General features: G+C 35.3%; 1 protein-coding gene across 1 annotated transcript in view; it reads right to left on the bottom strand.

Moving 5' to 3' along the window:
• Nucleotides 1-17,876, bottom strand: part of DPYD (dihydropyrimidine dehydrogenase) — an 840,387-nt gene that overhangs the window by 453,505 nt on the left and 369,006 nt on the right. Inside the window, exon 11 of the mRNA XM_024119602.3 lies at nucleotides 3,306-3,516. Coding sequence (XP_023975370.1) covers nucleotides 3,306-3,516 — 211 coding nt within the window. The remainder of the gene's footprint in view (nucleotides 1-3,305; nucleotides 3,517-17,876) is intronic.

Below are 17,876 nucleotides of genomic sequence, written 5' to 3'. Positions count from 1 at the left end.
ACAACTATTTGTTTTCAGGTCTGCCTCCAACACCAGTTTGTGAGGTTTTTAAGTACAAGGAATGCCTCATTCATCTTTGTACTCTCCAGAATACAATTTGGTACCTGGCATTCACTAGAAACTCACTAAATCATTGTTACATGCATGAGCATAAATATATGATGAAATGTCTTCTGAGACACAGAGAGTGGAGAAAGAGACTGCAGAGTCATTTTACACAGAAGTGCAATAGTGCCTATTGTAATCTAGCTATGACTTGGCACATAGAAGTTGTTCATTAAATATTTCTTACAGGAATTAATGCTTGTATGAATAAATGAATGAATGAATGAATGAGTTCAGTGAAGGAATAAATATATTAAGAAGAGAAATGGGCAAAGTCTGAACTTTGGAAAGGTAGAGTAAGAAAAGCAGTCAGTGACAGTAGGAAAGGAATAGTTAAAAGAAAAAGCAAGAAAATGGAGTGTTGGACTTCCCTGGTGGCACAGTGGTTAAGAATCCGCCTGCCAATGCAGGGACATGGGTTCGAGCCCTGTTCCACGAAGATCCCACATGCCGTGGAGCAACCAAGCCTGCGAGCCACAACCACCAAGCCCGTGTGCTGCAACTACTGAAGCCCGTGAGGCTAGAGCCTGTGCTCTGCAACAAGAGAAGCCACCGCAATGAGAAGCCCGAGCACTGCAACGAAGAGTAGCCCCTGCTCACCGCAACTATAGAAAGCCGACTTGCAGCAACAAAGACCCAACGCAGCCAAAAATAAACAAATAAAATACATAATTTTTTTTAAAAAAAGAAAGAAAATGGAGTGTCATAAACAATAATAATATGTTACAGTTTCATTTCCAAAGCACTTTCCCATTATTTCATTTTAATTCTGACAACAGTCCTGAGAGGTAGGAAGAGTATATATTATTATCATTGTTTTTTTATAGAGGAAGAAAGCTGAGGCTCAGAAAGGTTAAGTGACTCGGAAGAGAGTTTTTCAAACAGAAAGAAATATTTAACACTGTCAAATGCAGAAAATAGAATATGGACTGAAAAGATGTCACTGAGTTTGGCATGAAGTTCACTGGAGCCTGTGCAAAGTGAGGTTGGGAAGGATGGAAGAAGAAGGGTAGAAAAGCAGGTTGATGTTTAAGGAAAGAGATTATAAGTAAATATATTAAAATATATCATACCACATATGTAATAATCACAAAGGTACCACACATAAATCACATCACATGGGTATCAAGATGGGATAAAATTCAGGGTAGAAGAGGGAGACATGAATATCTTCTCTTCTTACCCAAATGGACAACTTGCTTCCTATAAACTGATTTTCACTATACCTGATACATGTGCACATGAAAGTTTTCTGTGAAATAAATTATTATTTTAAGATTTTAAATACCATTTAGATAAGATCTTCTTGATCAACTTCTAACAAATAATGATTCTCTCTACTATTTGTTAAATGCTTTCCATTCAAAAAACAATATTGAATATATTTAGAAAGCAGTAGAGGCATGAATGCTATTTAATATTCCAGCTATTCCATCTCCCCTCTAACTTGAAAGAAGCTCTTATTAATGTCAATATTGAAGGGCCCTCGTAAAGCAAGTAATTCTATTTGAGGAAAAATTTCCCAAGCAGTTTGTTTTTCAAGTCAGCAGGAGGGGGGAAGAAAGGAAAGTGAAGAACCATTTTCCCTTGATTTCTCTAATGTATAAGGGGTAACACATGTAGAGCACTGAAAGAAACAAACACAAGTAAATTTTGGAATAAAATACACAAATAAATTCTTAAATGACTTCGTCAAATAAGCACAAATAAATCAAATTCTCTTTTCTTCTACTTCATATTTTAAATACTAAGTTAAATCTTTCACTCTTCACACACACAGGAACATAAGCTTTGGAAAGCTGTTCTCTATGATCTTCTAAGTCACATCTACTTAAGTTTGCTTAGGAAAAGATATATTTTTCTTAATATTAGAGTTGTCAGTTGTGGAACATAAATTTAGATGGTAAGATAAATTATTTTTTGGCAGGCAAATAATCAACAGAATTGCAAGTTAAATATGATTCAACTTTTTACTCAATTTTTGGTCACATGCAGAGCAGTAAGAACAGTATGATTTTTTTAGATAATAGAATGCAATTTATACATTGTTCTTTTTTTCCTTGCTGAACTCATCAACAAATAACAAACCACACTGTGACTATGTCTACATATCACATGAACGTCTAGATGAAAAGTGACAAATTCAGGCCATCATCCAGCTATTCAAAAACATTTATCTTGATGACATTAAACATCTGGATGTTTCCAAATACCAAGATGTTTGATGTCCTGCAGATAAAATATCTTGATGAGTGGTTAAAATTTTCACTTATCTGTTGCATAAATATGCACATTTGCAAGCATATATCTCTTTCTATTTCAGACACAAAATGTAATTTTAGCATGGATATAGTAGGAAGTTACAGGAATCGTCAGGTTTAGATTCTTTTTTTTTTTGGTTACTGTTTTTCTTAATGAATCTCTGACCTAGAGAAACATCTTTCTTTTATTTTCCTTTTAGTTAATAAAACAGTTAATTGTCATTTTGACAGCGTGTAGTAAAAGGTAAAAGATTTGCAAAATGAAGGCATGGAGGTACCTAAGCTTTCTATACAACGGCCCACAAAAACACTCTGTGGGGAAAATTTAACACAAGATAGTCTTAGTTGATTGACTCATTATTCATTTGGAATGCTATATAAAACATTTCCTTTTCTCATTATCTTTTTTTAAGCATTTTGTTCTTTCTTAGTATGTCCATTTATGCCATTTAAATGAAATGATAGGAGTTCAAACTTCCTAATTTGATAATTTTGATGTTTCTAGTGATGATTTGGCATGAAGATAGTAGTCAACATGAATTCTATTTTTGACTATTCATTAGATCCTAATTTGCTTGAATCATTGAAGATTGGCTGTTACAACTTATCTGTCACATTTTCTTACTCTAGGTCTAATTGAAGAAAAAGCTATTCTTATAGAGGAAACAAGGCAAAAATTATTACAAAGTAGAACATGTATTTTGATTATAAGCTTAAAAGAAAGAGTAATGTTCTTTTCAATTCCCACTACTTTAAAAATAATTCTCTATAAACATTAAATACCATTTCTACATCTTATAAATCAAGATTTCTTGCATTCCATACTAGAAGAAGGAAATGAATGTTCAAGTGAAAAACAATTACCTGAAAGCTGGAAACCATTATGGCAGTAAAATAACAGACAATTGCATAACACATTTCAGCTCCCGAGCACCCTACCTTTAGGATCACTCAGAACTGAGCCAAAGGCACTGATGACCACATCGGCTTTCAGACGGACTATCTGATCTTCATCTTCATTCCATTTTCCAGTTTCATCTTGCTCTGTCCGAACAAACTGCACAGCAACAATTCTCCCGCCTTTTACTATAACCTTCCGTGGGGACAGGAAAGGCAAAAATTCACATTTTTCTTCCTTCGCAAGCTCCATCTAAAATGAAACAGAATAGAGAAAAACTTGAAAATGTTTCTTCTTTATTTAATATTTGATTTTTAATTCAATTATACATGCTAAAGCTTATAATGTTTAAATAAACGAGAAGTTTTTTCTTTCACCAAAGCTGAGATTCAGTTATCAGCTATTCACATTTTATAAATCACTGACTCAGGAGAGTCTTAGACTGAACTTGTCACGTGGAATTTTATAGATCATGGCATCACAAGATACTTCTCAAGTTTTAGGTTGCGCATGCCCTATGGTTGGTGATGTGTGAGGTTTCTCACTTATAGTAGCCTGGCCTCCTTATGCTTTCATTTCTGTAAGTTAAGTTCTCTTTTTAATCCTGCGTTATATGAAAATAAATTCTTATTATTATTACCAGACTGTATATCTCTAAGCTGGAAAAGAGTCAATAAAGTGAGTGAGCCAGTCTCTGGAAGTAAGTGATTGGAATGGTAGGTAGGAAAATAGATTAGAGGAATTCTGTAGAACCAAGAAATAAATTAGATTTATTTTTGTGTAAAAATATACACGAAAATTTCAGAAAACAAGCATGCTCTTCTTGACAAATTTCCAGTTATTCCACATATCTCACATAATCTATGTGCCATAAAATTAGACACTCTATTTTTTGTTTGTTTTCGTGCCCATAAAGGGATTTCTATTAAGACAGAATGTTGCTATTTATTTATTCCACTTACTGTTTTGGAGGAAATCCAGGCATTTGTTAATGTGATCCTAACCAGTATGTTGAGTACTCTTTTTCAAAAGATGTTAAAAACATCCCACTAAAGAGGTTGAGAGGGTGTTGAGTCTTATTCTTTCCCTACCCCGTGGAAGACAGGTAGATTCTCAGTTGACAAGTGAGGCTGAGAAAGTTGTGTGTGTAAGGCTTCAAACCAGGAATTATCTGGGCTACATCAAGATGAAAAAACTGAGACATAGAGTAACTTGCTCAATGTTGTTCTGAAGCCAGGGACCCATCTCTCAGCACTCTATCCATAACTAGCGGTTCCAAACGTTACAAAGCATCAGAATCACCTTAGAGGGCTTGTTAAAACACTGCATAGGCCCACCCACAAAGTTCCTAGTTCTATAGGATTGGATGAGTCCTGAGGATGTGCATTTCTAACAAATTCCTAGGTGATGCTTTGCTGCTGGTCCAGAAGTGACATTTTATGAACTACTGTCATTTTAGATTATAGCTGTCTCTGAACTTAATTGATCTATACTATGTATTCTCCATGAGACTAATATTGCCCATAAGGGAGCAAAATTGATTCTTGGGGAAGAAAAATTCTTAGATAACATAAAGCATAGAGCCATAGCTTATAAACAGATATACAGAATATCTAGGATATTAAAATAACAGTGTGGGGGTAATTAGAAAAAAAATCTAAAATGACTCCTTCAAGGGACGATAATTTATTATTTTTTAATTTGAGAAATGCAAGGTATTACCAAATATTGGCCTGAAGCTATTTCAGTCTACATCTTATTTAGGATATTTTTTGAATACTGGTTTTAATGGCTTAAAAATTGGACTACCTAAGCTATTATCACACAATATTGTACTCTGCACTATAAAATTAAGAGGTTAGCAATAGCAAAAGTACTACATAAGTGGGTTGTATGGGTTGTAAGTATACAGAACAGTGGATCTCAAACTGCTCTTGGTTTAGAAGGAAAATAGAAGTAAGTGGAACTGAATCAGTTTTGAAACCCACTTCCACTCCTTATTTGGGATAGTTGCTGAATCTCTTTGACCTTCAAGTTCCTTATATATAAAAAGGGGATAACAATACCCAACTAATTGATATGTGGTGTTGTTTAAGGCAATTCAGAAATGTAAAACACTTAAAGCAGAACTTAACATGTAGAAGGTGAAAATAAATGCAATTTATTTGTAGTTGTCATTTTCTGAATTCACTTTTTCCCCAAATCATTCTTCAATCTATTTAGTACCACTTAGCAACAGGATTATGACTCCAATAGAAAGGTAGCCCAACAACAAAGGTAAAAAAAGGAAAGGCCCTAGAAACTTGGATGACTTTTTAATTTTCTACAAAATAAAAATGTGTGATGTCTGGAAAGCAAAATATTCCTTAAATACCTCAAATTACAAAATAAATAAAACATAAAATGATATGTTCTCTGTATCCGTTTTGTCCCATTTGCGTAATGCAATGCCTTATAGCTCAATATAAACCAGTTATTGTGTTTCAAAAATGTCAAGTGATGCTAAATTTTAATGATAATGCCAAACTTGACTGGATAACAATGCCAAATGTTTATGGTTTGAATAAATCAATACATGATGTGTATTTATAATAGTACTCCTTTCTGTGGAGGGCAGAAATAAAACCCTGAACTTGGCTGTACACATATTGGGAGCATGTCTCAGACTGATTTAGGGTCCGTTTTGTCCCATTCTACTCTTTTAAACTATGAATACTTAGACAGTATATATTATTATATGTAGATAATCTCACATACTTTTTGCCAAATTTGGCATTTAACTTAGAAACAAAAATTGAACACTGCAAACAAATCAAAACTTTTAAGAATTGAAAATAAGTTTACCAATGATTTATGCTTGAACATGCTTTAGTAGTACTCTTACCATGGCTTTTGACTAAAACCTATAGTCTAAAACCTACGTAGAGTTATGAACATGAAGAAACCATATGTTAATGTATCCTTAGCTCATATCATAATTTTCCATATATGCCAGGGTTGATACCAAATATTTAGTATTCATGGCAGCTATCTGACAGTGCATGGAAGTCAGCAGGTATATACATCGGCCCCCAAAGAGACTATTGTAAAATTCTGCTCTTGAAACTTGCAATGTTATTTACTTTCTCAAACATTTAAGATTAGACTATTGGGCAGCAGACACAAATCACACTCCTTCCTGCTATTTTGCTATTAGGTACCTAGATTTTTCATTTTACATAAAAGAGGGGAAAAAACTTTTAAAGGAAAGGTAGAAAGACATGACGAATACATGTAATTATTTGGAAAGTATTGATATTATATTGAAAAAAGAACTGAGATAATAAGATATATCTTAGTCAATAGGGGAATATTAGGAAAATGAGAATTGAAAGTAAGTGAAGCCATATGTTAAGTGAAATATCCTTTGCATTATTTGTGGACAACAGAGGAATTTACTTTCACTGTTTAAGAAATCTGTCTGACAAGACAAAAATAATAATAATAAATACTTATATAGCAGCTACTCTTTAAGTGCTTTATACACAACTCATTTTAATTTTCACACAGGAGATATGACACCTATATATTAGTTATTTTTAAAGTATTTCTTCAAACCAAGTTTTTCTCCCTGTTGTGGCTCAAAAAGCCAATAACACCCTGGATATCATCATGATTTACAGATTTCTCAACCAACCTCAGGCACTCTGCTGCTTGCTGGCCTCACAACCAACACTTTGTGGGAAGAAGTATTATTTCCTTCCTACAGAAGAGAAACTGAGGATCAGAGAAACCAAAGGTATATTAACAGATGGCAAAGCTTAGCTAATATCCTGATATGGCTAGAACAAAATCCTGTGGTATTCAGTTTTATTCAAAGGCAGAAATTGTGGTATAATTGAAATAATGAGACTTTGTATGGTTCCAGTTGTTGACGCTCAAAACAAGGCGAATTAGAACAGGAAAGGATCTAGCCAAAGGCAAATTAAAGGTAAGGAGTTGGCTGGATAAAGGCTGCCTTCAGTGGGAAGAGGAAATCCAAGCTTCCTAGTCTAAGTAAGTTTAGAGGTACTATATAATCATGAAATACAGGAACCAAGTGATGGACTTATGAACCCAATATTGTAAATTAGTTAATGGAGACTCCTTGAATCCAGAGGAAGGATAAGTTTAGAACAAAGAAGTACTACTTCATAAAGCAAGTAGTAGAGACATAAAACATATTATCTCAAGATATAAAGGTGGAAAATTAAAATAGAATTTAAATACATTTATTTGTTAGACAGTAAACTTCAAAAAAACTCTTTTAAGTACAGAAAGAATATCTTACTTTCTATCCCCAGTGTCCAGGAGTGACATTCAAATATTTAACAAATGATGAGCACAAACAAATGAACATTCAGACGGATGGCCTGGCAAATCAGGATATACTCCAGCTGATATGCCACATGGAAGGTTATCAAGTGAATCTGTCAAAATGACTGGCACACAGTAGACATTGAATAACATTTTGTTTACCAAAATGAATGACTAATATGAAAACCCAGAGGCCATTCAAGCTAACAAAAGGAAAACCAATTAGTAGTATGTGGAGTCAACAGCTACTAAACATTCATCCCAAAGCAAGGAACACAGAGCATGCAAAAGACATGCTACCTGACCAGAGCATCCTATGTTGTGAGTTTGAAATCAGAAAGCAAATGGTACTTCTCCTCAGTTGTCAGTTACACTGCCATATGAAAATGATGGACCAAATTGACCAGTGGTCTAACCTCATGCAGTGGGTCTTAATATTTTATTGTTCAAATTAATCAGCCTTCTGTGCTAATTAGTTCACAGATGTCAGTGTTAGTGCCTTTTAATACCTAGTGTTTGTTAATGATCATTAATAATCAGCAGCTCGGAGTTTGGTATATGGACACTTCTGTTCATGGCACACATATTTATTTATTTGTTTGATGGAGCCTGTTCTCATGAGGAACAACTGGTACATCAAGCAAACATACAAATATCTCTTGTCTTTTTCTCCACCAATAATTACTCAAGGGGATAAAAGACAAAAGCATCTATAAGGTTCCACTTTTGAGGTTCAATAAATCAAATTGTTACTTTCTTTTCATACTGTATGAGGAAAGTGGAAAAAAAAAACACTTCTTAGCTTTGATTTTTACCTCCATATTCAGGGAAAATATGTGGTTGATGCAGAGTGAAATAAAAATAGAGTGCTATAATATGCAATAATGATCATCATTTTAATGATTAACTTTATGTAATGTGATGATTTGGTCTGATTAATATTACAGGCATCATACTGTGGAAATTATGAAACAACTTAATTTACTATAATTAAAAGCATGATGTCAACTCATTTTTAGATTGCATATAGGCAAAGTAAGCATAGGTTATAAACCATAATTAGCAGAATTCAAAACTAGCATACATTAAATTCTAGTTGCCAAAGTTTGAGAAATGATATGAAGAAACTATATTCTTTGTAAAGATTATCCTCTAATAGCTAGACATTTAACAAGTTATCAATTCTGTATAAACATGAGGACCTCAGGGATGGTATTTCAAATCAAAATTGCCTGGTAGTCTGCTTTGGCCAGTGATAATCCTGGACAATATTATGTTTTATTTCATCACTGTTAAATTTATTCATACTACATAATGAGTCCAATTAATTTATAAATTTACCATACATTTTTTAAGTACTTATTATGTACAAAAATGGTGCTAGGTGCTGCAGTTAATAAAATAATCCCTACTTCCAAAAATCTCATAGAGGCAGGGCTTCCCTGGTGGCGCAGTGGTTGAGAGTCCGCCTGCCGATGCAGGGGACACGGGTTCGTGGCCCGGTCCGGGAAGATCCCACATGCCGCGGAGCGGCTGGGCCCGTGAGCCATGGCCGCTGAGCCTGCGCGTCCGGAGCCTGTGCTCCGCAACGGGAGAGGCCACAACAGTGAGAGGCCCGTGTACCGCAAAAAAAAAAAAAAAAAAAAAAAAAAAAAAAACAACACTCACAGAGGCAGACAAATCTGCAATTATATGGTGTGATAACATATAAACACCTTCTGTTCTAATGACAGATAAAAGGGCATTTTACACAGCAGTTGTGCAGGTCAAGAAAGGTCAGCCTGGAGAAGATACAGCATAAACTAATCTTGAAGGATGAGTAGGAATTAGTTACTGAGAAATTCTGGTATGGAAGAGATTCTCTTCCTTTGGTGAGGGAAGAAGTAGGATGGTAAAAGAGTTAATCTCAACAAAGAAAGGAAAGTGACCTGGTTAAATCCCCTTGTAAACATGCTAATGGAAAACAAACTATCAACCAGTATTTGCAAGTGGTAGAGCCCTTATCTGCGTAAAGCTTTTGGCAAGATATACCTGCTAGTCTAGGATTGTCATGGTAAACAAAACCTGGGAAATATGGATTTATACAGCAAGGTTCTCTCTAAAGAGTCAAATAAACTATGTAACCATCTGAATATAAACTGGAGATGTTTTATAGTTAAAACAGCTTCTTTTTGTGTAAGTGATGGAGCTACAAATGTTACTTGGAGACCCTACATTATTCTGGATAAAAGCACACCCTGATGCAGCAGGATGGGACCTGGAGAACTGTACTAGCGGTCTTGCACCTCTTCTTGTTTACCCCACACTTCATGTTTACTTATATCCTTGAAATTATTTATAAAGCTCGATGCAAGTTATATCTCTAATTCATGTGAGTTTGATTTCACAGTCCAATCTTCTGGTTATTTTGGTTACCAAGGAGACGAAGGAAGATAAAGAAAGAGTCAGTAAACTCTGACGATCCACTCTTGATCTCATCTTTAATTTACTAAATACTTCCTAATGTATTTTGTACTTTTTGGTTTATACAGACTCACAGTCTGTGGTGGAATGCAGAGCAATTTTGATACGCTTACCACTCTCTGGAATCTACAAGCTAATTCTGCAATTATTCTTTTCTTGGGCAAAAAAGTTTGCTGAAACCACAAGTTGAGTTTCCTTCTTTTAGTACCTCCTATGGTGTTACAAGCATTTGGCTTCTTTTAATTTTAAGCTTTTAAAATTGAAGAATCTTGAACAAAAGGAAACATTTCTTCACATGAGAGTTGTACTACACATTTGATATAGTTGCCCCTTAACTATTTTGTGTCATGATTGAGCTGCAAAATCCAGAAATGCAATGCATACATAATTTATAGGCTTAAAATGCCTTTGCACAGGTATCATAAAATACATCTTTTCTAACAAGAAGAGGGTATTTTTAAACATTACTCATTTATGACTGACAACATTTTCTTAAATCTGACTAGCTCTTATTGTTCCTCATATTAGATTTTGCTACAGTCAGGCATTCCTGGCTATTGTTGGAGTATCTCACAAAATTACCTTCTGCATAACTTTGGTGCCTTTGCAGTACCTTCTTCCATCTTGAAATGTCTCTTCATATAAATTCTGTACCAATCAGGATCCTCTGTTTTATGCAATTCGCTAATCCTCTCTGATTCTACAACTTTTTATTCATTTTTCCTTTGGTTTCATACATTGATTGGTTGAATTTCTTTTTTTCCTTTTTTTAAAAAAAATTCTCAGCTATTTTTTAAGAGACTGAAGACCAGGAACAATTAACATTTTTCAATCTACATTTAATACTAGGTTGATACTGTAATATAATACATTTTAAAAATTTAAATTAAAATATAAATAATTAAATAAAAATAACTACTTATTTAAAAGCTATCAGAAGTAATTTTGAGGTATATGTATATATATAAATATAAATTACATATTTTGAATATTTCATATTCATTTAAAGTCTTCCTGTAACGTTTTCAATGTCCCTAAAATATTTTATTCAACGTGCTTCACTGATCTGTTGTCTTGGATCAAGCACTATTCTATACTTTCAGTCAGACCCAAGTTGAATGAGCCAATCCATTTGAAGGAGACTGCACTTTAATTTATGGGATGAGTATAAAGTAATAACTACCCTATGCGGTAAGTGCTCTAATATAGGAAGCATAAAGAGCTATAAGGTCTCACAGGAGGGAGAGGCTAATTAGAATGGGATTAAGGAAGCCTTCAAAGAGAAAATGACATTTAGAGCAGACCTTGAAGGATGAGCTCACCTCTTAAGAGAAAAAAAAATCACTTTAAAAAGAATGACAATGTTTTTTTGTTTTTGCATTAATCCATGCGTGTTTTTCATTTATTTTTATCTTTTAAATTGTATGCGTGTCGAACATGTGTTTTAAAAATTATACAAATTAATTTTTAATATTTTCAATTTACATAAAAGAAAAGAAGATATTAGAAAGCTGAGATGAATATTATTAATGGGAGAGGCACTTCTAAATTTCACATAAAAGTTAATAGAGTAATAGCAACATAAAGTTTAATAGAGTAATAACAAAATATCATTATTTAATAAGGCTTGATATGACTTGATACCAGTTTAAAATGTTCACTGTTAATGAATCTGTGTGTATATATGTGTATATACATATTTTTCATATATATAGTATATATATATGTACATTGGAAAGTTGGTAAAAAAAGGTACATAGTTTTCAGCTCTACAGATATTCCTAAGTCAACACAATGCAGCCACCCCCTTGGGATTTTTGAAAATAATTAAGCATTTAGAATATATAATCTTGAATGGGCACAGGATTTGTTGGCTCCTGGCCTATTTACAGTCCTTTTTTTCCACTCACCATCTGAATTATCACATGTAGTGTAGAATTCTGACAACCACACCTGTCAGCTTCTTTGATATCCATGTCTTGAGTGCAGCAGATTTTACCTCACCAACTGACTGAGGAAACATTAATTGCAACTCGTTTCAAGTGTAATATTTATAGATATTGCTAAAATTTTCAGTACAGAGTTGCTCTCATTCCATGAAGAGATAAAGCCTTCCTGTCCAGATTCCATATCATTCACAGGTCTTTCTCTAAATGTTCAAAATACAGAACTTTGGGAAATAGAAGAAACTCTGAGAAGCATAGTTATAACACTGATTTTACAGATGGGCACATCAGACTAGAATATATAACCTAGAACCAAGTACTTCAACTTTAGGTTAATTCCTTTTTGACTGTTCCATTCTACCTCTCATACTACACTGAAATTTCAGGCTTTTCAAAATGTAAACACATACAGATCCTGGGAATGTCATTCCCACATCATCATAAATTATTAAAGGCATACTTAATATCTTAGTACCAAGGGAGTCATTAACTACCATTAATTAACTTTGTGTTCCTGGGGACAATTGTGTGTGTGTGTGTTTGTTTGCAGGTACCTTCATATCTCCAACCATGCTAACAGGTCTCTGATTACCTTCCGTGGAGAACGTCAACCGAAATGGTGTGCAGGTGACAAATATTGAAGAGCTGCTATACGCATCACCTTTACTAAGTAAAATTAAATTTGCCAGCTTATAAAGTTTATTTTCTAAAAATAGTCCCATGGTCATATCTCTCATAACTAAATATCTAGAAAACGTTAGCTACTGGTAGGAAAATGCATGTTTAGCTAGCCATATTTAGATGATGAAAGTATCTACGGATGTAGCTTTAACATGATCGTTCGATATTAAAATTATCTGAGGGGAGACCTATGGATCATGTCACATGAATGATCTATATTATGGGGCATGCTATGTGGTACCAGAAGGATTCAATTAAAAAGTACATTTTTTCACACTAAGATATGTTATTTCAGAGTTGTAGTAACAGTTGAAGAAATTTTTGACTAACAGACCAGGCAATCTGGTTCTGTTATTTTATTATTAAAAATAATAAAGTAGCGTTATCAAAATAGTTGACCTTCTGAATAGCTAAAATACATAGAAACAGGCATTATCAAAGTTAAATCAGTTATCATTTTGGCAAATAAACAGGGGGGAAGCCAAGGGGTGCTAGGGAGTAAAACAGAGAGCCCATTTAAAATATAGTAGAGTTAAAGACCTGTCATGTTTTGCTGCCATTGGGAAATTGACTATGTGAGCAATAGATTCTTGGTATGTTCTCTGTGTGTGGGACTATGCTATTAAAATAATTTTGTACCATATTCTTCTCAGTAATAATTAATAAGAACTACAAAGTCCTTCTCTAACCTTATCCTTTAAATTTATCAACTCAAGAGGGTCTGTTGAGTCCTGACCTTCATGCCTCCTTCTAGGGATTCCCAACTGCCTAAAGCATTCTTGCAGTTCTATCTGATCTGTCAACAACTTTTACTACCAGCATTTTTGGGGATTCTGTTATCCTGTGAAATTTAATCTCACCTATCTAAGCTTGCAGAAAGTTCTGGAGGGAATTATTAACAGATTTTCCCTCATCTTCTTAGAGGACAGTGCTGAATGATTGGCTGGTTTCCCTAAGGACCCATGGCTGAGCAGTGCTAGTTTGTCAGTAGCATCCTATTTAGCATGTGTGTGAGGCCACAAGGGAGACTGAAAGACATTTGGAATCAGAATTACATCAATATGCTGATGATGCCTCCATATCTTCATTTCATCAAACCTTATATCCTGTAGCATTAATGCTTTCTTAACTAAGATGGAAAGTTGCCCCTAAACAGCACACTGCTTATGGCTCTAATTAGACAGCTGGAAACTACACTGATGATACACTAGAGCAGTGGATCAGCAGCCTCAGCATCACCAGTGAACTTGTTAAAAATGCAAATTCTCAGGCCCATCCCACAGCTACTAAATCAGAAATTGGGACTGGGGCCCAGCAAGCTGTGTTGAACAAGCCCTCCAGGTGATTTTGATGCACACTGAAGTAAGTAAACCTCTGCATTAGAGAAATGGGATGTGCTTGTCACTGCAGAATCTATTAGTAGTGCCTCCTAACTTAGGAGATTAAAACACTTCTGGATCTAATTATATGGTTCTTTGTTACTAACCATGTAACAATTCCTTGTTAAGTCTAACTGGCCTATGTAATAATTCATATTTGCCACTAAATGATGGGAAAACTTTATATTGTTCTGCATTTCCCTCCCCCTTCAAAAATCATTTGAGAATTAGACCACAGCTTTGGATATATACATGCTGACATGCCTGACTGTGAGGCCTTTTACCAACAGACAAATTATGTTATCTCCAAATTCCATCAAAGAGCCAAAGCCCAATAAACAATATACATATTTGAGAAAAACTCTAAATGTCAATCTTCATTGACTTCAAAGTAACCAGTGTGATTGCAGTTTGAGTGTACTGGGGGTAGAAAGCATAGGAGGAAGAGAAGAAATACAAAGAAATTGGGTTTGATATTAAATTCTTCATATAGGCTGAAAATTTGTCTGAGGACATTCTTTCAAAACCTGTATCTTGAAGCAGATACATGATATTGACTTACCAGTTTCTTAACTGTTAGCACTACCATGTCTTGGGCCTCTTTGATGTATACCAAATCAAATAATTACAGTTATCTAACTTGGAAACTATGAGCCTTTTTAATGCTAGAAGCCCTGGATGCTTATTCTCTCCAGAAAACATTCACTCCACAATTATTTGTTGAACACTTTCTATGTGGCATCCATTGTGCTAGGCGGGGGAAGAAAAAAGTGATGATCCTGGCACCGTTCTCATAGAGCTCACAGCTCAGTAGTTTTAAGACCATGTAAACATTTTAGTTTCTTGTAAACTAATAATAAACATCCAAACATTTGTTCTTCTCGTTTTAATTAAGCCCCAGATCCGCCTGAGTTCTACTAAGCTCAACTGCAGGCGTACGACAAGTTACCCCACCAATCCATTGCTTCCTCCCAACACTTGGATAAACACAGTTCATCCCACCAAGCTTTGGCCTTCTGACTGAGCCATCCTGGACTCTGATCCTTTCCTTCCTATAATCCAGCCGCTTTAACAATTAGCCCCTGAAGAGCCTCTGCTACTGACCCGATCCCCCTTAGTCAATTATCAGTAGAGCAGTCCTTTTAAAATTTAACTCAGATCTTGATGTTTGTCTGCTCAAAACAGTTCAGTTGTTTCCTCTTTCACTCAGTAAAAACTAAAGACCTTATGAACACTTACCAGACCTCACCACATACTGCCACATACTATCCTCTCATACTCTGTTCCAGTTACGTTGACTTTTTTTTTTTTTTTCCTATTCCTAGAAGTCCAAGAGCCTTCCTCAGTCAAGGGTGAATGCATTTACCTTGATATGGAACCTTTTTCTCCCAAATGTCTACATTCCCTCGATGTTTTCATCTCTATCCCCAAAGTCATCATATTAGAGAGACATTCCTGGGCCACCCCATTTAAAATGGCAAGTCCTGTCTCCTCTTCCACCATACCCTCTCCCCAAATTCACACTTTGTTTACTACTATTTTAAGTATTTTCTCCATTGCATTAACCACCGTTCAACATACATTTATGTGACAATTTATATGTTTGCTTGAGTGTCTTTCCTTACTAGGTATGCGCTCCATGAGGGCAAGAATTTCTATCTGATGTGTTCACTGCTGTATTCCAATTGCCTAAAGCAGTGCTTGATACACAGTGGATGCTCAATAAATGTAGGTTGATAAAACAGACAAGCAAACAAAACTTCTACTTCTACCTTCTCAAGTAATTAATTGTCTGGTCTCGTTTTGTGTGTCTATGTGTGTTATACTTATGCAGAAGAAATAGCCACTACTCATTTCTAGTGACCCTTGCCAATGGAAGATGACTATAATATAAAGTATGAAGTAAACTGACATTGCCATCCAGGGGTGTCTTCCCTTCCAACTTTCAAGGTGAAGCCTTTCATAATGAAAACCTCTCTTACTTTAGATTTAGAAAAATAAGATTTAAAATGTTTAGTACAAAACATATTGCTCAAGCACTTATTCTTAGCTGAGGTCCTATGCTATGCATGAGGATACAAAGATGAATCAAATTAGCTTCTTTTTTTATCTTAGGCAAGTCACTTTACTCCACTATGGCTGTTTTCCTTTTATTTGTACCATGATAAGATTGCACTAATTGATGCCTAAAATGGTGCTCCAGAGAGGGTGTGGAGAAAAGGGAACACTCTTGCACTGTTGGTGGGAATGTAAATTGATACAGCCACTAAGGAGAAGAGTATGGAGGTTCCTTAAAAAACTAAAAATAGAACTACCATATGACCCAGCAATCCCACTACTGGGCATATACCCTGAGAAAACCATAATTCAGAAAGAGTCATGTACCAAAATGTTCATTGCAGCTCTATTTACAATAGTCAGGACATGGAAGCAACCTAAGTGTCCATCAACAGATGAATGGATAAAGAAGAGGTGGCACATATATACAATGGAATATTACTCAGCCATAAAAAGGAATGAAACTGAGTTATTTGTAGTGAGGTGGATGGACCTAGAGTCTGTCATACAGAGTGAAGTAAGTCAGGAAGAGAAAAACAAATACCATATGCTAACACATATATATGGAATCTAAAAAAAAAAAAAAAGAAAATGGTCAGAAGAACCTAGGGCAAGATGGGAATAAAGACGCAGACCTACTAGAGGACGGACTTGAGGACACGGGGAAGGGGAAGGGTAGGCTGTGACAAAGTGAGAGAGTGGCATGGACATATATACACTACCAAACATAAAACAGATAGCTAGTGGGAAGCAGCCGCATAGCACAGGGAGATCAGCTAGGTGCTTTGTGACCACCTAGAGGGGTGGGATAGGGAGGCTGGAAGGGAGGGAGATGCAAGAGGGAAGAGATATGGGGATATATGTATATGTATAACTGATTCACTTTGTTGTAAAGGAGAAACTAACACACTATTGTAAAGCAATTATACTCCAATAAAGATGTTTTAAAAAATAAATAGTTTTTAAAAATAAATAAATTAATTAATTAATTAAATAAAAAATAAGTAAAATAAAATGGTGCTCCAGAAAAAACTCCTATTATTACAAGACTATCTCCACCTTGGATTTTGGAAAAGTCTGGAAGGGTAGAGTGGATGGAGAAAAACCTGGAGAATAAAGCTGACATTTTTAACTCAGTCATGAACCAGTGGTGACTCTGATATTTGAGTGAGATTAATCTGTAATGTGGTTAGTCTATATGTGACAAATTACCTATTGACTACAGTTATAATTCTTGCCTGGAATAGAGACTCCAAATATGTTCAGGAATTCTAAAGCAAATCAAATTCATAATACTGATTTGGATAAAATGAGTAATTTATCTTTCTATAAATACATTTCATTCTTGTTCTCAGAACTAATGCCCTTTATAAGGCATTATCTTCCTTAACGTTAAAATTTGAGAAGTCTGTGATACATGTACCCAGCTGATGTTTCACCCAAGATTAGTCACCAGTCACCTGTTAGAATGAAATGATTTTAAATCTGTCATTTTTAGTAAGGTAACTAATTATTAATTCTAAATAATGCTTACATTAGAGCTCTTTTAAGAAATAAATGGAGGGCTTCCCTGGTGGCGCAGGGGTTGCGCGTCCACCTGCCGATGCAGGGGAGCCGGGTTCGCGCCCCGGTATGGGAGGATCCCGCATGCCGCGGAGCGGCTGGGCCCGTGAGCCATGGCCGCTGAGCCTGCGCGTCCGGAGCCTGTGCTCCGCAACGGGAGAGGCCACAACAGAGGGAGGCCCGCATA

This window comes from Physeter macrocephalus, chromosome 4 (assembly GCF_002837175.3).
Source record: "Physeter macrocephalus isolate SW-GA chromosome 4, ASM283717v5, whole genome shotgun sequence".
Taxonomy (NCBI): Eukaryota; Metazoa; Chordata; class Mammalia; order Artiodactyla; family Physeteridae; genus Physeter; species Physeter macrocephalus.
Note: the sequence above shows the minus strand (reverse complement) of the source record. Positions and strands in the feature narration are given on the sequence as shown.